This window comes from Rhinatrema bivittatum, chromosome 2 (assembly GCF_901001135.1).
Source record: "Rhinatrema bivittatum chromosome 2, aRhiBiv1.1, whole genome shotgun sequence".
Classification (NCBI taxonomy): domain Eukaryota; kingdom Metazoa; phylum Chordata; class Amphibia; order Gymnophiona; family Rhinatrematidae; genus Rhinatrema; species Rhinatrema bivittatum.
Genome location: NC_042616.1, coordinates 385,551,069 through 385,573,621, shown reverse-complemented (window position 1 = coordinate 385,573,621; position 22,553 = coordinate 385,551,069). Strand labels below are relative to the sequence as shown.

At 45.3% G+C, this 22,553-nt stretch overlaps 1 protein-coding gene across 4 annotated transcripts in view; it reads left to right on the top strand.

Moving 5' to 3' along the window:
• The window catches only part of TENT4A (terminal nucleotidyltransferase 4A), a 178,414-nt gene that overhangs the window by 90,075 nt on the left and 65,786 nt on the right, over positions 1 to 22,553 (top strand). For all 4 annotated transcript variants that reach the window (XM_029590012.1, XM_029590011.1, XM_029590010.1 and 1 more), the window contains exon 8: positions 3,105 to 3,231. In XM_029590012.1, the coding sequence (XP_029445872.1) occupies positions 3,105 to 3,231 (127 nt within the window). The remainder of the gene's footprint in view (positions 1 to 3,104; positions 3,232 to 22,553) is intronic.

The window sequence follows — 22,553 nt, the reverse complement described above, 5'->3', positions numbered from 1 at the left end:
CTGTATTGAACATTTCATCTGTATGAGCAGTTAGTACTGCTCAGACCATTATTTGTTTTTGTTTTATATATGTGGTATGAATGAATGTGCACAATGTACATTATGGGGAAGTTGTGTATGTGATAGAATGTTTTTATATTTTTGTAATATGGATAAACTGATTAATAGCATTTCATAATATTGAATATTCAATGTATTAGTGCCACTGATTTTGTATTATATATACATTGTGTTAAACATTGAAGATATGTATCTTCATTTGTCTCTTCTGAACAGAGGTCCTGGTCTTTTGCTTCAGAAGGGGGACCCATGTCAAAGTTAGTTTCAGATGCCATTGCCATGAATTGAGGTCAGGAACTACTGTACGCTTATCCTCCAGGTCCTCTAGTGGTAAAGTCCTTATTGAAATGCAGAAGAAACTGGAGAACTATGATTTTCATAGCTTACTATTGGCCAAGTCTGATTTGATTTCCAGGTCTGTAGGAGATGTCCTCCAGGAATCCAGTCAGGCTGGGGAGTCTCCTAGCTCGTTTCATGAGATCTAGAGCTGTTGTACCATCCCAACATTGGGTCCCTGGCTCTCACAGCTGGATGTTGAGGATTTCTCATGTTCTAGCTTCCAGGAAGGATTCCATGGGGAAGTCCTACAGTTTAAAATGGAGGTTTGCCTTTTGAGATGAGGGGAAAGGTCCTAGATCCTTTCTTGTGCTTCACACACCCATACTGATTACCTTCTACAACTTTCCGAGTCAGGTCTCAAGACCAACTCAGGATTCATCTCAGTGCAATTGGTGCCTACCATCACCATGTAGAAGGTAAAGCCATCTCTGTACAGATTTTTGTTGGCCATTTCATATGGTGCTTGCTTCACTTGAAGGACCCCGATTGCTTTCTGCTCTGTCAAGTGACTTCAGTGTGGTATTCATCCAGTTGACGAAAACTCACTTTGAGCCAGTTGACTCCTGTGAGCTACAAGACCTGTCCTGACATGGAATGTCATTTTTTTTGTAGTAATAACTGGCACGCAGAGCTCCAGGTCCTAGTGATTGATCCACCTCATACAAATTTTTTCTCACAATAGGGTGATTCTGTGCATGCATCCTAAGTTCCCTGCTTAGGGTAGTGTCTTAACTTCCACCTTAACCAGTCAGTTGTCCTTTCACTGTTTTTTCCCAAGCCACAAAGGTGGATAAATGCTACACAGTTTGGACTACAGAAGAGCCTTAGCCTTCTATCTGGAGTGAATTGAAGCTCTTAGAAGGTCCACCTAATTTTTTTGTTTTGACACGAGCAAATCTGTAATTGCTGTTGCCAAGCGCACCCTTTCTAACTGTCTAGCAGATTGCTGCGTCTCCTGTTATGTCCAGGAAGGCCTGAATTTGGGTGTGTCATGTCAAGCATCATAGTGTCAGAGCCATGGCAGTGCTGGTAGCCTACCCTGTGGAAGAATTCTCGCCCCACACACACACATTGCACTATTGGTTGGACAGTGCCTACTGATATGACAGTAAGTTTGGCCAGTCTGTCCAAAGTCCTTTTGAGGTGTAGAAACTCATTCCACCTAGGGCCCATTGTTTTGATTCCAGACTGAACCTATATAAAAAGAAACCTGTCGGAAAATACAAAATGACTGGTTGCCACCAAAATGTTTCTGCCTCTTGGGCCTGTTTTGGATCCCTCTTTTTTTTTATTCAGGATAGTCTGTAGCTAGGGCTTCCCCATATATGAGGACTGCCACCCTTGTCCTCAGACAAAGCAGAGGTTTACCTGTGATGGGTGTTTTCCAAGGACAGCAGGATGTCAGTCAACACAGTCTGCCCATCCCTCCTTGGATTTGGTTCTCCAAGTCTGAACTAAATTATAGACTGAAGGTGCCCTGCTTGGAGGGTATAGTATGCTGCATATACCCAATAGGGCATGTTCAAATTCCGTGCCAGGCTCTATCTGATGTCACTATGTGAGAGGACTGATATCCTGCTGTCCTTGGAGAGCACCTGTTATACGTAACATAGTATTGTCAGCAGAAAAAAAACAAATGGTCATCCCATCTGCCCATCAAGCTTTCCATGGCAGCAACTGCCACTTCATGCAGGTTACCTCCAGATGTCTGTTAAAGGTAGTAACTGCCACTCCGTGCAGATTAGTTCCATGCCTTATGTTAAGGATAATAATACTTACAAGCAAAACCAAGCAAGTGTCAAAATCATAAAATTACTGCCACATTTTTACATAGTGAGCAGCCTTCATGATCATTCAAGCAGCATTGCCTTAATTTTCTTTTATTTTGCACTGGTCATAGAAGCTTTACCCCAATGTCAGCGTATTGGTCTTCCAGCCCGTAAACGTCAGGGCCCAGCGCTGGCTATCTTCAGAATCCAATTCCCTTTTCCCCCCTCCCTGCCATCAAAGCAGACAGTGATTTTTGCAGTTTTGTCTAAAACTTCAAGGCTAATTAGTTAAGGGTAGTAATCCCCCCATGCCTTTTGGTTAAGGGTACCAGTTGCCGATCCGTGCAGGTTACCCCCATATGTCTGTTAAAGGTAGTAAATGCCACTCCATGCAGATTACTTCCATGCTTTATGTTAAGGATAGTAATACTTAAAGCAAAACCAGTCAACTATCAAGCCTATAACAAAATTACTGCAACATTTTCACATGTTGAGCAGTCTTTCTGATAATTCATTCAATGCTGTTTGAACGTTCTTTGCTTTTGAACTTGGTTGTAGAAGCGTTATCCCCAATGTCAGCTTATCAGTACTCCAGTCCATTAAAGTTGGTGCTCAGCATTGGCTATTACAGGTAAGCAATGGCTTTTCAGCTTTAGTTTATTAATGAAATGGGGTGAAAAAGTTTACTAAAAAGCTTGATAATGGGGAAGAGAATGGAATCTGAAGGCATTGCCTCTTGCATATGTTGGTTTGGCTTTTACTGTAGCCATATGCTGAGTATATCTTGGATGCATGTGTTTTCATAGTATACAATACTGTTAGAATGTTTACTTAGTTTTTAAGGGTGTCTTAATTTTCCATAGTATCTACAGATTTAGAGTTCATCATCCACTCAACTAGATCTTTGTGTATCCTAACTAAATTGTGCCATTACAGGAAATGATGTTGGCAGAAGTTCCTATGGTGCTATGCAAGTGCAACAGGTCTTTGATTATGCCTACCTTGTTCTTAGCCATGCAGTGTCGCCCCTTGCAAGATCATATCCAAACAGAGATTATGAGAGGTAATGGAAAAATAGTTATTCTGTTTTGTCTTTTGTTTTTAAATGTTCTTCAGTTGGAAATACAGGCATTTGGTAGAAGATATGTACATACCAGCTGCTGTCCTTTCTCTAATGTTTGTTCATAGCCCCCGGGGGATGGAGTCTCAGGCATCTATTAAGAAATCACGTATGTTGGCTTCTGGAGAAAACCGCTGTCAGTACCTCTCCTATTTGAGTGATAACTGGGCTAGATTAGAGGGAGTGAACAGGTTCCTTTGCTCTTCCTTTGGTAGTTCAAATGAAAGTTTATGGCGCTGTAGTCCCCTAGTCCTATTCTGATCTTAAAGCCCATAGAAGCAGCAGAAAGCTACCAGGACAAAAAGAAATAGAAAATATCACTTTAGTTTTTCCCATACAATATTGCTGGAGGACAGAATGTCATGTTCAGGCTTGTCACCACTATCTGCAACTAGGAAAAAGTTTACATCTGGATGTGTACAGAGATTATCCCCTAAAATGTCACTGCATTCAGTAGTCTGTTCATGTGCATTTCAAGTCTTTTCTAGTAAATGCAAACTGTTGTAACTTGTTCAAGACCAATGATAAACTAAAGGAATCCAGAAAGATTCAAGGTGTGCATGAGGCATGGAAGAATTCTGTAAAAAAAAAATAAAAAATATTGGAAACCCAGATGAAGTGTATTCTCATTAAAGCAAGGGGGACCAAGAGTTTACCAGTATGGTGAAAGAGAGGCTATAAGAGCCAACAGATTGATTCTAAAAATAGAAAAGAGGACCCAAGCGAGGAAAGTGGAAGGGAGCACAAACCATGCCAGTCAGTGTAAAATATTAAGGCGGGCCGAAAACAATTTGAGAAGCATTAACCCCAGTATATTGAATGTAAGAGACCAATGAAGGCAGTCAGCTGAATGATTTTGTTGTGTTGGTTTTCACCAGGGAGAGTTTCATTGATTCCCTAACTAGAGACTTTCCTTGGGGTGATGCCCCTGTGTTGCTAAGATATTGCTGTGGAACAGGAAGAAGTGATAAAAATGGGTAGGTTAAGCAGTAACAGATCCATCCAGGTTTAAAAACTAAAACTAGAAATTGCAGACATATACTGATTTGCTATTTGTCACTAACAGCTGCTGTACCAGATAACTAGAAGGTGACCAATGTGACTCTAATTTTTAAGGGCTCTAAGGGATTACCAGCAAACTAAAGTTCTGTAAGCTGGATATCAATACTGGGTAAAGTGGTGGAAGCAATTATCAAGAATAAAAACTTTAAACATTTAGCAGGAAATTATGTAATTTCATTTTCATTTCATTCTTCAGTTGCCTTTCTCAAAAAAAAAAGGCCCAGGGTGGTTTACAGTAACATTTAAAAACACAATAGGTTTTGAAAAGCCAAGACATCTCACAAATTTGTTAGAATTCTTTGAGGTTGTAACTTGGTATGTGGATTGAGTCTTCGGAGTTAGACATTCTCCTAGGACAAGCAGGATAGTAGTCCTCAAAGATGGGTGGCATCAGATGGAGCCCAGCATGGAAATCTTTTGTCAGTTTCTAGAACTTTGGCACACGGGGTGAGGTCCACCTATGATGTTTTTGAGACAGCAGTGAGTGGCAGCAGTAGGCATTAGCGCGAGCCAGGATGGCCTGGCTCCACGCCTTGGACCTCCGGCTGGAAGTCCAGGAAAAGCTGGCTGATCTGCCCTGCACAGGAAAAAATCTCTTTGGGGATAAGGTCTTGGATGTGGTAGCCCATTAGAAAGATCACCATGAAACCCTTCAACAGCTGTCAGCTAGTGCTTCTGGTCCACCATCCTCAGTCAGGAAGTCCTCGCAACAAGGCTCAGGGAAATCCTTCTGTCGTCAGAGGAAATACTACCCTCCTGCCTCACAGGCTTGCACACCCCATGCTGGTTGCCGGGGTTGTTCCCGCCAACAGCAGACCCCCAGGCCTCAACCAGCCCCCCAGCAGAGCCCTGCCACAGGGTTTTGACTGGGAGTGAGAGCGCGAGTCAGTTTGCCGAACCCCCAGCATCTTGCCCTCCGGTTGGGGGCAGGCTGCTTTGCTTTGCTCACTGCTGGTCCCTCGTGACATTTAACTGATGGGTTCTCCCAATCAAGGGCATCTGCTATATTTCAGGGACATCCCTATTGACTTTCCCTCATGTCCATCGTGGGTTTCATCCACTCCACAGGAAATACTTGTGACAGAGCAGGAGCAGTAGAACTTGTTCCCTTCCACCAGCAGGGTCGAAGGTTCTATTCAAGGTATTTCCTGATACTATAGAGAATTGGGAGCCTACGCCCTATTCTTGATCTGAGCCTTGAACAAATTTCTTCAGAGGGAAAAGTTCAAAATGGTCTCGCTAGGCACCCTGATCCAACTCCTCAGAAGAGGAGGATTGGCTCTGCTCCCTCGACCTGAAGGATGCCTATGCCCACATTGTAATCTTCCTGGGTCACAGGAAGTATCTTTTGCTTTGTGATGAGAGAAGCTCACTTCCAGTATCGAGTGCTGCCGTTTGGCCTGGCCTCAGCCCCTCGAGTCTTCAAGTACCTGGCAGTTGTGGGGGCGCACCTCAGGTGTCAGGGGGTTCATGTGTTCCCCTACTTAATTAGAGAGAGCGTCTGGGTATATTCCTTGAGAAAGTGAGCAATTAATATTTATTTATTTATTTATTTAACACTTTTTTATACCGACCTTCATAGTAATAACCATATCGGATCGGTTTACATATAACAAGGGTATAACTGAAGCAATAAATAAAATAGTAAATAACCAGAGAGGTGAATAAGGCAAAGTTACATTTAACAAGGAGAAAAAACTTGGGAAGCTTAAAGCTGGAAGAAAGAAAGGCAGGAGGAAATATAACATGATACAAAAGGAATTTAGGTTAGAGCATAATGTGCTTTAACCTGTGATTGTCCTTCGTTCAAAAGGATAGTGGACCTCTATCCTCTATGTCCAGGAGAGATAAAATATGATTAGTGATTGTCTGGAGGGTCATCGAATGCTTGGTGAAATAGCCACATCTTGAGTTTTTTTCTGAACGTAATTAGACAAGGTTCTAATCGGAGGCTTGAAGGGATGTTGTTCCATATAGCTGGTCCTGCTATTGAAAAAGCTCGGTCTTTTGTCGAGGAAAGGCGTGAGGCTTTGGTAGGGGGGAAATTCAACGTGCCTTTGTGAACATCTCTAATTGGTCTGTTGGAAGAGTGTAATTTGAAGGGGATTTCCAGGTCAAGTTGGAGCTGATGATGGATAGATTTGTGTATTATGGTGGTTGATTTGTAGAGGAATCTAAAATTTACTGGTAACCAATGTAGTTTTCTGAGGATGGGTGAAATGTGATCTCCACGACTGGTGTTGGTTAGTAATCTCGCTGCCGCATTTTGTATCATCTGCAGTGGTTTGGTGGTCGATTTGGGGAGGCCGAGGAGAAGGGCACTGCAGTAGTCTATCTTGGCAAATAGTAGCGCTTGGAGGACTGTCCTAAAGTCTTGGAAAAAAAGAAGTGGTTTGAGTCGTTTCAGAACCTGGAGTTTATAAAAGCAGTCTTTGGATGTGGTGTTGACCATTTTCTTTAGGTTTAGTCTATTATCCAGCAGTACCCCTAGATCTCTCACATGCTTGTGGGTGATGAGTGCGTTGTGTGAGGAAGATAGGTGAATATTTTCATTGTTTGAAGAGATGAGGAGGAGCTCCGTCTTCGAGGCATTAAGGACCAAGTTTAGTCTATTGAGGAGGTTGGTGATAGATATAAGGCAGTTATAAGGCAGTTATTTCTCAAGGAATATACCCAGATGCTCTCAAACTGGCTTCTCTCAAACCTATACTCAAGAAACCAAATCTGGACCCTGACGACCCTAACAATTTCCGCCCAATTTCTAACCTGCCGTTTGTAGCAAAGATCATGGAAAAAGTGGTTAACAATCAACTATCAAACTATCTGGAAGAAAACAAAATCCTCCATCACTCACAATACGGATTCCGCAAATTACGTAGTACGGAAACCCTCCTCATCTCCCTTACAGACCCCATTAGTTTGGGCCTCGATAAAGGACATTCCTTCCTGTTAGCGCTCCTTGATATCTCAGCAGCATTCGATACAGTAAACCACACCATTTTAGTAAATCGATTAGCAGACATAGGAATCACGGGATCAGTACTCAGGTGGTTTGACTCATTCCTCAGCAACAGAGGATATAAAGTTAAAATCAATAATAAGGAATCACCATGTACCAATTCCCCATTTGGAGTCCCCCAAGGCTCCTCCCTATCCCCTACCCTGTTCAATATCTACCTCCTCCCTCTTTGCCAACTACTCACAACTCTAAAATTGAAATTTTATATATATGCAGATGACGTACAAATTTTGATCCCCGTAGTGAATTCTTTGGCAAAATCACTTAAGCAATGGGACTCCTACCTGCAATTGATCAAACTTCACCTTACAAGCCTTAACTTGGTACTAAACACAGCCAAGACAGAACTCCTCATCACACCAGAAGACAGTGACCACCAACAGCAGTCGCATGCTAACACTCAAATCACCCAAGCTAGAGACCTGGGAGTCATAATCGATAGACATCTGAGTTTCAAGAAGTTCATAAACCTTACCACCAAGGATTGCTTCTACAAACTACAGGTGCTCAAAAGACTCAAGCCATCACGACTTCAGAACTGTCCTACAGGCTATTTTGTTTTCCAAGGTAGATTACTGTAATTCGATTCTCCTAAGTCTCCCAGCATCTACCATAAAACCCCTCCAGATGCTCCAAAATGCGGCGGCAAGAATCCTGACTAACACTAAAAGGAGAGATCACATCACGCCCATACTCAAGGACCTGCATTGGCTCCCAGTGAATTTTAGAATCCTTCACAAATCACTCACTATTATTCACAAAAGCATTCACCATCAGGTCCTGCTTGACTTGCAATTTCCACTCAAACTACACATCACAGCCAGACCTATTAGGGAAGCTTATAAGGGATCCCTACACGCCCCACCAAATAAAGCTGTGCACCGATCAACTATCAGAGAACGGGCATTTTCGACAGCTGGTCCTTCTATCTGGAATTCTATCCCCCCGGACCTATGACAGGAATCCTGTCTTCTGACTTTAAAAAAAAAACAAAAAAAAAAAACAAACTCAAGACATGGTTGTTCGGTCAAGCTTTCCCTTGAGTCTATTCTTTCACTTCTATAGCATAGCCATGACACAGACTAAATGTAGACCTCCCGAGATTCTACCACTTATATAATTGTATTTAGTTATCTAATTCCCCCCTGCTTTTCTAGTTCCCAGTTGCATTCCCTTGTTTTATTGTAACTTTTTCTTCTCCTTCTAATTAATGTTTATTGTAGATTGTCAATGTTATTGTTAAGATCTTTGTTCCCTGTAAACCGATTTGATTTGATTTGTATCACGAAAGTCGGTATAAAAAAGCTCTAAATAAATACTTAGATGACTGGCTGGTCAAAAGCACCTCCCAACAAGGGGCGCTTCACTCTTTAAGTCTGACCATCCAAGTTTATCATCAATCACCCCAAGTCCCACCTCTGCTCATTGGTCCCACCTGGACTTCATAGAGCCAGACTGGACACGATTCAGGCCAAGGCGTTTCTGCCCTGCAATCAGGCGCTTGCCTTGTCATCGCTGGTGAGCTTGGTCTGCAGCTGTCAAACAGGCTCCTGCTCGTCTGCTGCTTTGTCTTTTGGGCCACATTGCTGTCTGTCCATTTTACCCCATTGGCCCACCTCTGCATGCACAGAGTACAATGGACATTGCAGTCACAATGGCAGCAGGCATCCCACTCCTGTGGAGTGTTTATATCACACCATCTCTGCAGATCTCCCTCTCCTGGTGGGAGAATCTCTCCAATCGAGCAAAGAATCCCTTTTCAGCGTGCCCTGCCTCAGGTCCTGCTTACCACAGATACCTCCCCCTGCAGTTGAGGCCAACTTCCTGGAGCTTCGGATGATTCGTTATGCCCTTTGGGCATTTTGAGACCACTTCTCCCACAAGGCAGTCCTGATCCGGACAGACAAGTGGCAATGTGGTACATCAACAAGCAGGGAGGCTCGGGGTCGTCTGTCAAGAGGTGGTGCAGACTTGGTCCTAGCTCTATTGCAGGGCATTCTCCTGAGAGCAATGTACCTGGCCGGAGCAATAAACATGGTAGCAGACCGTCTGAGTTGTACGTTCCAGCCACACGAGTGGTCACTGGATCCAGCAGTAGCAACCCAGATTTTTAGCCAGTGGGGAATGCCAAATGTGGATCCCTTTGCCACTCCCTGCAACTGCAAGGTGAGCAAAGTTTTCTCTCTGTTCAGGATGCCTTTGCCCAGCATTGGGGCACAGGTCTCCTGGATGCATATCCTCCTCTTCCACTGGTCATGACTCTTGATCTCCAGCAGCAAGACTGGGAGACCATGATTCTCTTGGCCCCCTTACTGGCCCAAACAGGTCTGGTTCCCGCTCCTTCAGGATCTGTTGGTCAGAGCCTATCCATCAGAGCTCCTCGCCCAATCTGATAACGCAGGTTCAAGGCAGACTGCTCCATCCAAACCTCCACGCATTAGCCTTGATGGCCTGGATGTTGAGCGCCTAGTCTTGCAGCCCCTGGACTTCTGACACCGTGTCCCAGGTGCTGGTAGCTTCCAGGAAGCCACCTACCAGGAAGTCTTATTGACTGAAATGTAGTAGGTTCTCCATCTGGTGCAAAGGGCTTGGCTTCGATCCCTTCGCCTGACCCACTCTGAAGTTACTGGACTATCTGTGGCACCTCTTCAAAGCTGGGCTGAAAACCACCTCGGGCAGGGTCCATCTGAGTGCCATCAACGTCTACCATCAGTGTTGCTGGTGCACCCATCTCTGTGCAGCCCATAGTAGGACGGTTTATGCAGGGCCTGCTTCAACTGAAGCCCCCCTTCCAGCTTCCTGTTGTGTCCTTAGACCTCAATATGGTGTTGGCGCCGGCTCATGCAAGATCCTTTCGAGCTTATGTGCTTCTGCGATCTGAAGTTCCTCACCTGAAAGGTTCTCTTCCTGGTGGCGATCACTTCTGCTCGTAGGGTTAGTGACCTTCAGGCTTTGGTTACGTATCCGCCCTACACAAAATTCTTTCATGATAGGGTGGTCCTGCGTACGCATCCCAAGTTCCTGCCTAAGGTGGTGACTGAGGTGAAAATCAATCAGTCCATCGTTCTGCCCACGTTTTTTCTGTGGCCCCATTCACAGCAGGGCATTAGCTTTCTATTTAGAACGCAGGCCACAGGCAGTCCACGTCATCTTTTGACAAGAATAGATTGGGAGTTGCGGTGGGCAGGCAAACTGTCCAATTGGCTGGCAGATTCTATTCTCCTTCTGCTATGCACAAGCAGGCCTTCTGCTTGAAGGCCATGTTATAGCTCACTCTGAGAGCTATGGCGACATCTGTGGCCTACTCACAGGATGGTACCAGTCACCAAAATCTTCAGGGCTGCGATGTGGCGTTCTCCACACATGTTCGCTGCCCACTACTGCTTGGACAAGGATGGTCAGCAAGACAGCAGCTTTGGCCAATCTGTCCTTCACAACCTTTTCCATGCATAAACCCAACTCTTCCTACCTGAGACCCCATGGTTTGGGATCAGGCTGCCTCCCTATCTTACCAATAGCACCGCAGTTGTTTTTGTGCCCGCTGGCACCCGGTTTGGTGCCGGTTGGTAATACTCGTTGCTGGAGCAGCCTGTAGCATGGTATTCACCCATCTGTGAGGACTACCATCCTGCTTGTCCTAGGAGAAAGCAGAGTTGCTTACCTGTAACAGGTGTTCTCCTAGGACAGCAGGATATTAGTCCTCAGGAAACCCACCTGCCACACCACAGAGTTAGGTACTCATGCGATTTATTTTATTTTTTTGCTCATGAATTCTGTTAAACTGAAGAGCGACCCTGCGTGAACGTGCAGATAGTAGCATGCTGGGCATGCTTAGTTTTCCCTGCTGGGCTCCATCTGATGTCACCCATCTGTGAGGACTAACATCCTGCTTTCCTAGAAGAACACTTGTTACAGGTAAGCAACTCTGCTTTCAAAAAGTGTTGTGCGAGAGGGCTTGGTAAACTGAGGTTATGGGATGGGGCAATTTTTCTCACAGGACAAGCAGGATGGTTGTCCTCACAAATGGGTGACATCGAGGATGGAGCCCACCATGGAAAACTTCTGTCAAAGTTTAAACAGAACTTTGACTGGCCCCTACTGGGCATGCCCAGCAAGGCACTGACCCTGCAGCCAGCAGGGGTCTCCCTTTAGTCTTCTTTTTTCCGCGCAGCAGTTGCCACGCGGTGAAAGGAGCTCTCTAACCACGTTCCTGACAGGAATTTGGAAATTAATTTCCTAAGAAAATTTGCCCCTCAGGGGTCTCCCTTCGACAAATTTTTAGTCATCTTACGGAACCCGGTAAGTTTTTTGCCTTTTTCCATCGACTACCGTCGAATTTGGCCCTTGAGGCCTGTTGGCACTTACCGATCCCCAGCCTAAATTTTGGCTTCAGGCCATGGCAACGGGGTTCCGCCGTTGTCCGGATTGTACCCGGACTATGTCCATCACAGACCCCCACAGGGTTTGTGTGATGTGTTTGGGTAGTGAGCATGATGTCCTGACTTGCACCACATGTGCCTTAATGACACCCAAGGGTCGCAAAGCCAGGATGGAGAAGATGGGGCTCCTCTTCCATGCACCCACCCCAACACCATCGATAGCATCGACGTCATCGGAACCGGCACCGTCGAAGTTGTACCATCATCGTCAACCCTCCGGTGACCGTCCGCCATCGATCGCTTCTCGGCCGTCGACTCCCGTCCCTTCCCCGGATGGGCGAGGGGATCGGAAGGAAAAGCACCGCTATCGACGGCACAAATCTCGGCCTGTCGAGGATCCACAGCCATCGACCTCTGCTCAAGCCGAGCCACCGACAAAGAAGCCGCGAACAGACCGGACACCCTCCACGTCTCGTTCGCAGGCATCGAGGAAACCCTCACCCTCCCGGGGTGCGGGGGCCGTGATCCCACCGGTTACGGTGGTCCCTCCGGCCCTGCCTCAGCCTCCCTCTCCCGTCGAGCCGGGTATGGTTACCCCTGGTCTCCGGGCAGAACTGGACCGGCTGGTCCAGGAGGCCATCGAGAAAGCGATGAAGAAATTGCAACCTCCATCGGCACCGTCTCCGGCACCGGTTCCAGTGCCGCCCCCGGCACCGACACCGGCACCGGCTTCGCCACCGAGGAGGGAACCGACCACCGAGCCGTTGATACAAGCGCTAGCACCGCTACTGAGCCGCATGGAGGCGCTCATGACGGCCCTTCCATCGGCGATTCCAGTGCCTTCGACAACACCACCGTCTCCGACTGGATTTTCATCGGCAGGAGAAACACCGTTCCGGATTCCTCCTTCCGGGGTGGTTCCATCGGTGCCTTCTGGTATATCTCCACCGATATATCCTTTGGTTCCATCCATTCCACGCCAGGCACCGATTCCATCGACAGCACCGAAGCCATCGATGCCATTTCTGGTTCCACCTACGGCACCGATTCCACCTCGGTTTCCATCGATGCCTTTAGAGCCTCAGCCAGGTCCATCAGGGTTACAAACCCCACTTGATCCCTACGATACCTGGGGTGATGATGATGATACATCTTCTGACACGGATTTGCCTTCGCCTCCATCTCCTACAGAGAGTAGAAAAAGATCTCCTCCTGAGGATCTCTCTTTCATTAATTTTGTGAAAGAGATGTCAGAAGTTGTACCTTTTCAACTACAATCTGAAGCTGATGACAGACACCAGATGATGGAACTCCTTCAATTTCTGGATGCTCCAAAAATCATCGCTTCCATCCCTATACACCAGGTGTTTTTGGATCTGCTCAAGAAAAACTGGGAATCTCCTTCATCAGTGTCCCCAGTTAACAAAAAAGCTGACTCCACCTACCTTGTCCAGTCAGCACCAGGTTTCCAAAAACCTCAACTGGATCATCGCTCTGTTGTGGTTGAGTCCGCGCAGAAGAAGGCCAAGCGTCTTAAGCCACACTCTTCTACCCCGCCCTACCAGGGACAACAAGTTCCTAGATAGTGTTGGACGGAAAGTCTATCATGGAGCTATGTTGATTTCACGCATAGCTTCATATCAACTTTATATGACTCAGTACAACAGAGCCATCCTTAAGCAGATGCAAGACTATGCTGACACGTTACCAGACCAATACCAACCGCAGCTTCAAGCCCTTCTTCACAAGGGATTTGAGGCAGGGAAGCACGAGATTAGGACTGCCTACGACATATTCGATGCTTCCACAAAAGTTTCAGCCACAGCCATCTCAGCCAGACGTTGGGCTTGGTTAAAATCATCCAACCTTCGCCCAGAGGTTCAGGATCGTCTTGCTGATTTACCCTGCTTAGGCGATAATTTGTTTGGAGAGCAAATTCAGCAGATTGTGGCGGAATTGAAAGACCACCATGAGACGTTGAAACAACTCTCATCTGTCCCACCTGAGCTGACCTCCAAGCAACCGCAAAAGAAAGACTCTAAGAAGTCATTCTTTCGAGCACGCCGTTATTATCCTCCATCGGCCAGGCCTCGTCCAGCTCGATCCTCTACTAGGCCTCAGCCGCGTCAGCCTAGGAAACAAAGGCCTACTGTAGCCCCTCCTCCTGGGCCTGCGGCTGGACTTTGACTCCCCTGTAGGGAACACATGCCAAACCCCTCTTCCGGACATCCCTGTAGGAGGTCGACTGTACCATTTTTTACAACCTTGGTTGCAGATCACCTCAGATCAGTGGGTGCTAACAATTATCGCACAGGGTTACCACCTCAACTTCATATCTCTTCCGGCAGACTCCCCGCCTCTTCAAGCGTGGAGTCTATCCACCCATTTGGCTCAATTACAACAGGAAGTATCCCTTCTTCTGCAATCAAATGCTATAGAACCCGTTCCTCCCTCTCAACGAGGCACGGGATTCTATTCCAGATACTTCCTAATACCAAAGAAATCAGGGGGACTACGTCCCATTTTGGACCTTCGAGCCCTCAACAAATACCTTCAAAAAGAGAAATTCAAAATGGTAACCCTAGGCGCGCTGCTCCCTCTGCTACAAAGAGGGGATTGGCTGTGCTCTCTCGACCTCAAGGACGCTTATACCCACATTGCGATCACACAATCCCATCGCAAATATCTGCGGTTTCTAGTAGGCCACGACCATTATCAATACCGTGTCCTACCTTCGGTCTAGCTTCTGCCCCACGAGTCTTTACCAAATGTCTCGTAGTGGTAGCAGCATTCCTAAGGAAGGAAGGTGTCCACGTCTACCCATACCTGGACGATTGGCTAATCAGGGCTTCCACCCAGCAGATAGCTCAATCCTCCCTAAAATTGACAATTCAAACACTCCTTTCCTTAGGGTTTCTCGTCAATTACGAGAAATCTTGCTTAGTCCCGTCTCAAACCTTATCCTTCATTGGGGCAGACTTGGACACCTTACAGGCAAAGGCTTACCTTCCTCTTCAGAGGGTCCACACCCTAATGTCCCTGGCTCGCCAGCTCCAGTCTCAGAACACTGCCACGGCTCGCCAGTTCCTCATTCTCCTAGGGCACATGGCATCCTCGGTTCAAGTCACTCCCATGACCCGACTAGCCATGAGAGTAACACAATGGACTCTACGACACCAATGGATTCAAGCTTTTCAGCCTCTGTCCTCCATAGTCACAGTCACACAAGCGCTGCGCCTATCCTTAACCTGGTGGACGACTCAGGTCAACCTCCTTCAGGGCTTACCCTTTCTTCCACCGGATCCGCAAGTAATCCTAACCACCGACGCTTCTCACATCGGTTGGGGAGCCCATGTGGACGACTTTCAAACCCAAGGGTTATGGTCCAAAGAGGAAGCCGAACACCAGATCAATTTCCTGGAACTTCGAGCAATCCGCTATGCGCTCCGCACTTTCAAAGATCATCTCTTTCATCAGATAATCTTAATCCAGACGGACAACCAAGTGGCCATGTGGTACATAAACAAGCAGGGAGGCACAGGCTCCTTCCTTCTGTGTCAGGAAGCTGCGCAGATCTGGGCGGAAGCCCTCTCCCACTCCATGTACCTCAGGGCCACTTACCTGCCGGGAGTAGACAATGTATTGGCAGACCAGCTGAGCCGTGTCTTCCAACCACACGAGTGGTCACTCGATCCTCTGGTAACGACCTCTCTGTTTCACAAGTGGGGTTCTCCCCGCATAGACCTCTTTGCGTCCCCTCAGAACCACAAAGTGGACGATTACTGCTCTCTCATTCGGAGCCAGCACTCTCGGCCGAGGGATGCATTCTCCCTCAAGTGGACAACCGGTCTGCTCGATGCATTCCCTCCACTTCCTCTTGTGTCAAAGACTCTCGTGAAGCTACGCCACGACGGGGGGAACCATGATCCTAATAGCACCCTACTGGCCACGCCAAGTATGGTTTCCAATACTCCAGGATCTCTCCATCCGCAGGCACATTCCTCTGGGAAAGGACCCGCATCTACTCACTCAAAACGACGGATGCCTCCTCCATCCCAACCTCCAAGCCTTGTCCCTGACGGCATGGATGTTGAAAGGTTAGTCCTTCAGCCTTTCAACCTTTCAGATTCCGTTTCTCGGGTCCTGATAGCTTCACGAAAGCCTTCCACAAGAAAGTCTTACTCATACAAATGGAAAAGGTACACATCATGGTGCACTTCTCAGTCCCTTGATCCCCTTTCCTGTCCAATCTCCAAATTCTTGGACTATTTATGGCATCTCTCTGAATCAGGTCTTAAAACCTCTTCTATCAGAATGCATGTCAGTGCGGTAGCCGCCTTCCATAAAGGTGTACAGGGTGTCCCTATTTCAGTACAACCCCTAGTAACCCGTTTTCTTAAAGGCTTGCTCCATCTGAAGCCACCCTTACGTCCTCCGGCCCCATCTTGGGACCTTAACCTGGTTCTTGGTCGTCTAATGAAACCTCCTTTCGAACCTCTGCACTCCTGTGAGTTAAAGTATCTCACATGGAAAGTGTTATTCCTCTTGGCTATCACTTCAGCTCGCAGGGTTAGTGAATTGCAGGCCCTAGTTACCTATCCGCCTTACACTAAGCTCCTGCAGGACCGGGCGGTACTCCGCACTCATCCTAAATTTTTACCTAAGGTAGTTTCTGAGTTTCATATCAATCAATCCATCATACTACCTATCTTTTTTCCCAGGCCCCACTCCAACTCTGGAGAGCAGACCCTGCATACCCTAGACTGTAAACGAGCTCTAGCTTTTTACCTAGACCGTACAGTTTCCCATAGGAAGAGCACTCAATTATTCGTCTCTTTCCATCCTAATAAGCTGGGACAACCTGTGGGTAAGCAGGCTCTTTCTTCCTGGTTGGCGGACTGCATTTCTTTTTGCTATCAGCAAGCTGGCATTCCTTTTCAAGACCGTGTTAAAGCACACTCTGTGAGGGCCATGGCGACGTCAGTGGCACACCTTCGATCGGTGCCGCTTCCTGACATCTGCAAAGCTGCAACCTGGAGTTCTCTCCATACCTTTGCAGCCCATTATTGTTTGGACAAAGCTGGAAGACAGGACTCCATCTTCGGCCAGTCTGTCTTGCGTAACCTTTTTCCAACCTGATGTACCAACACCCTTCCACCTACCCGGTTGGGTGCGGATGCCCTTTCCCAAATTTCTCCTCACTTATTGTGCTTGCTGCACACCGTTGGGTACATTTGGTGCAAGTCGGGACATCCTCAGCTCGGTACTCACCCATTTGTGAGGACAACCATCCTGCTTGTCCTGTGAGAAAGCAAATGTTGCTTACCTGATGTAACAGGTGTTCTCACAGGACAGCAGGATGTTAGTCCTCACGAAACCCGCCCGCCTCCCCGCGGTGTTGGGTTCGTTTTATTTTTACTTTCTAGGCACTGCCTGTAGCTTTGAAAATCAGACTAAAGGGAGACCCCTGCTGGCTGCAGGGTCAGTGCCTTGCTGGGCATGCCCAGTAGGGGCCAGTCAAAGTTCTGTTTAAACTTTGACAGAAGTTTTCCGTGGTGGGCTCCATCCTCGATGTCACCCATTTGTGAGGACTAACATCCTGCTGTCCTGTGAGAACACCTGTTACATCAGGTAAGCAACATTTGCTATACTTCTGGATCAGTAGCTTGTCCCTTTTATAACTAGGGATTTTCATTTTCAGTTTTGTTTTGTTTTTCTTTCCTGGGAATTTCAATGTTATCACAAAAGTGGAAAAATGACACTTCCACTTTTTTTGTTCGTGATAACATTGAAATTCCCGGAAAAAATAAAATGGAGACCTTCATTTCCAGTTTTTATGTATATGGACTGAATGATCAATTCTCAAATTAGATGGGGTTACATAGTACCCATACTATGCCTGGTATTATTTCACTGGTTTATAAACTATCTAGAGGATAGAGTAATGAGAGAGTGAAATTTGTAGACTATACCAAACTGATTGTGTAGAATTGCAGGAGGATCAAGAAATATTGTCAATCTTGGCATCTAAGTGACAAATGGAATTTAATATAGACAAGTGTAAAGTGATGCACACTGGGGAAAAAAAAAATCCAAACCTCCAGTGTACACTTCTGGGGTGCAATCTGGGGAGATTGCTATCTAGAGAGGAACCTTGGGAGTTGTTGTAGACCATATGCTGAAATGATCAGTACAGTGTGCAACAGTGCTCAAAACAGTGTAACATATATTGAGGATAATTTGGAAAGGTATTCATGATAAATTCAATAATATCTAACTTTGTACAGAGCTCTAGTGTGACCACACCTGGAGTACTGCATGAAGTCCTGGTTGCCTCATCTCAAAGTACAGAGGACAACTAGAATGGTAAAATTTGGAGGAGCTTTCATACAAAAGGTTGAAACATTTTAGGGGTTTTTAAGCTTGGAGAGGTAGGGACATGATAGAGGCCTACAAGATCATGAATGGAAAAGAACAGATCACAAGCAAGCAGTTTTCCCTAGGACCATCCAATGAATCTGAATGTTAGCACTTTAAAAATGAATGAAGAAAATATATTTTTAATTAAATTGTGGCATCTACTGCCATGGGATGTAGTCACAGTATAGTTCAAGAAAAATCACAGTAACAGTAAATGGTGGCAGATAAACACCAAAATGGTCCATTCAGTCTGCTCAGCAAGGTATTAAGGGTATAACTACTGCTCTGTGCAGGTAACCCTCTTACAGAAATGTTAAATCAAGTTAGCACAGGTTACTCCATTTTTTCAAGTACATCCTCTAGTCCACTACCTTTTAGATTCCATTACTTTTGTCTTCAGCACCTCTTCCAGGAAGGCATTCCATGCATCCACCACCCTTTCAGTGAAAACATATTTCCTGATGTTCCTGAGTCAATCCTCTTGAGGATTCATACTATGACCCCTAATTCTACCGCTTTCCTTCCATTGGAAAACATTTTGATTCTAGTGACTTTTTAATCTTTCAGGTATTTGTCTTCCTCTAATGTGTAGGGGTGAGCAAACTACAGCCTGTGGGCCAAACAACTCAACAGTTTGGGTTTTTTCCACGGCCCTCCTCAATTTGCCCCATTAGATCTGGCCCACAGGCACCTTCATTGTCATCAAAAATGGCCTGACATCGCAGGCCTTTGTTGTCTTCCGCGTGGATGTCCGCAGCCAGAGGTGACATCCCCCTCAGAAGGAGCAGCGGGGCAGGAAAAGGAGGAGCATCATCCAGCTGTAAAGAGGCTTGTACTGCCGCCGGTGGACCCCATCCCACCAGTGGTGAAGAAAGGAAGAGGGCCATCTCTTCAGTTCACCCAGCAGTGCAAAACCTGTACATCTGCATCACTGGGCGAACTTAGCCTGTCTAGTAGTAGTCTAGCAGGCCCCGCTGTATTAAGTTTGTGAAGGCAGAACTTTCTCTCTGCTGATCTTGCGATACATGAGATGAGCATGGAAGTGCTACGCCCACAAATTTTCAATACTGCATGGCTTGCAGAGAAAGAGGGACAGCAGAGTGCCTTTGATGGATTGGCTTCTTCCTGGCATGTGGCGGCAGTGACAACAAGAGAGGCTCAGAGGCTGTCATGTGTGTGTGAGAATGAACGAGAGCTTGCCAAGGGGAGGGGGAGGGTGGTGTGTGAGGCAATATGCATTTTTGTGTATGTGGGTAAGGAGCACGTGCTCTCACTCACAGCACACTTTGCTCTCTCACCCACCCACATACACACATTATGTAATAAAGCTTGCAACATTAAGCATCTTTCAAATCATTTAAAACAGTGGTGTTACCCTATTTTAGGGTTCTCTTATATTTATATATGAGACTATTATGTTCTAGTACCTTCAATAACGTGAACATCTACAAACAGGCTTTCTTTTGTTTTGGTACCAAACTCTAGAATTCTGCTCTGATGTAAGTTTGGGCAAAGATTGCCTTGCTTTTAGAAAACTTTCTTAAACTTGGTTGATTAATTTAGATTTCTAACCAGATTTTGGAAAATGTTTTTGTGGTTTTTCTTTTCCTTTGTTATAGGAAAGGCAGAGGATTTGCTGGATTGCAAATCAGACTGTGGGTTATTATGATTCTTTTTGTGTGGTGGTTTGTTTTTTGTTTTATGCTATATTGTATGTTGCCAACAATCTCAAACTGTTAGGTATAGTAAAATATAAATCAGCTCAATGTAATATGCATATGTAAATATCAAGTGTAAGTAAACATATAAACAGATGAAACCATAACATCTCCATGACAATATTCATGTATAACAAATATAAATAGGCATGTAAACATAGTAAGCAGGCCATAACATCTACAATTATAGAAATTAACCATGTCTACAAGTATAGCACACTAAAATACAAGATGTAATGGATTGTCATAAGTAGTAATTATGACAGTAACTGCCTGTCAACTGGATCTAGTAACTAACTGAAAACTAGCCTAATTCATCTTGGAAGAAGACTATATTGCAGCATATCATGGAAAGCATACGATATAAAGCAGGAGTCCCCTAACTATGGCCCACAGACAAATTTTATCTGGCCTGTGGCAGCAAGAAGGAGAAGCTGGCTTTAATGTGACCCACAGGAGGAGCCAAAGGAGTGCATCCACTGCTGCCAAGTGTAAAAATTACCATCCACACTTCTCTCTATGCAGATCCCGTGATGCATGAGATTGGCAGCAGAGGAAATATGACTCGTGATCCCCCTCGATATATTCAGAGTAAGCAGAAGCACTGGGGTTCCCAGCCCCACCAGAGGAGAAGAATAGTTGCTGCAATCCTGGTGTCAGAAATGCCAGTGAGATTCCTACCCCCCACTGACAGAAGAGGCAGATAGACAGGCAAGGAGGAGGAGATGAAAAGAAATTAATACAGTATAAGTGAAGAAGGGGGAAATGAAAGGGAGGGACAGGATGAAGGGGGCCAGGTGGAGGGAGGGAGTGACTGAGGGCAGAGGTAAAAGGAAGGGAGGTAGGGGTAAGTATGAGGAAAGATAAAGGAAGGGAAAGGTGAGAACTTTCTCAAGAAATTATAAAAAAGATTTATTTTATTTAAAAACATTTGTAGCCTGCATATTCCAAACCTGTCCTGCTAAGCAGGTTAAAATACATTAAAAATATTATACAAAAACTTATTAAAAAAAAAACTGAACCACATTTCACTGTTTTCAACAAGTCTTCACTTGTAAATGATTTTGTGCTTGGTAAGCTTTCTATTTGTATGTAATTTAAATGACAAAATAGCTTTAAATAAAATGATTTACCTAGAGGTGTGAATCATTATGCGAACTTGCCACACAAATTTATTGCAGAATTGTGAAAAATCTGGCTCTAATTATGGGGCATCAACATGGTCTTAACTTTTGATGAATACCCCGTTCAAGCATCTAAGTAAATGTATTAAAGTAGGAGTGTTTCACTGATCTACACGACATACATGCTTCATGATAGAACAATTGCAAAATATTCCAAAAGTCAGAAGAAAAAAGTGCATAAATCCTTCACACCTTTAGTCATAGCAAACACAAATTAATTCTGGTAAAGTTGCCCCAAGGCCCATAAGTTAAATAGAACCCAACTGATATTAATATTCTTGGATGAAGAATCAAGCTGTTTGTTGTATGAAGTCAATTTGAAGTAAAGGTCCAAACATGCTGGGCAAGATGCTGCCAAAAGCTCTGAAATAATGTTTAAAGGCTCAGATTGGGGAAAGGCTATAAGAAATGTTGATGTTTGAATATCCCTTGGGGTACTATCAGATCTATCATTATAAAATGGAAAGAGATTTTGACATCACCAAGACTGCCGTGATCAGGCCATCCCTCCAAAGTCAGTAGCCATGGGTTAAGCAAATTGAGAAAAGTCACTGTGAGGCCTAAGATTACTTTAAAAGAAGTACAGGGGTCTTTGGCTAAGACTGTGGAAAATGTGACCTGTTGAACTATTTCATAGTTTCTTCACAAACATGGCCTGTATGGGAGTGTGGCAAAAAAGCCAATACTGAAGAAAAGTCACATAGAAACATAGAAATGATGGCAGAAGAAGACCAAACGGCCCATCCAGTCTGCCCAGCAAGCTTTGCACTCTTTTTTTTTTTTCTCATACTTCTCATACTTATCTCATACTTTTTTATCATACTTATGCAGCACCTGTCAGGAAATACTTCCTGACAGGTACTGCATAATATTTGCAAAGAAACACTCAGGGGACACTGTAGGCGTGTGGAAGTTTCTGATCTTGATGCTGTGTGGTATAAAATGCACAGCACATCACCCTAACACCATTCCTACTATAAAACGTGATGGCGGCAGCATTATATTGTGGGGATGCTTTGCAGCAGTGGGTACAGAGGCTTGTGAACATCGAAGGAGAGATGGGTGATGCAAAGTACAGGCCAATCCTGGAGGAAAACCTATTCCATTCTGCCATAGACCTGGGACGAAGATTCTCCTTTGGGGCGGGACATTGATCCTAAGTGGAAAGCAAAAGCGTCAATGGGAGGGCTCAGCAAGAAGAGTAAATGAGTGGCTCAGACCTGAGCCAATAGAATATCCATGGCAAGACCTGAAGTCTTCAGTCCACAGATGATCCGCAGCCAACTTGAAAGAGGTTAGCCATCCTTCCAAAAAGAATGGACAAAAGCCATACCATCCTGTTGTACAGAGTTGGTAGACACTTATTCTAACCGACTCGAGGCTGTTGCTGCAGAAGGGACTTCCACCAAGTATTGTCAACGAGTAGTCAACTTTTTCGTTTTTGTAATTATTTTGTAATATTTCTAAATTTTCACAGTGAAAG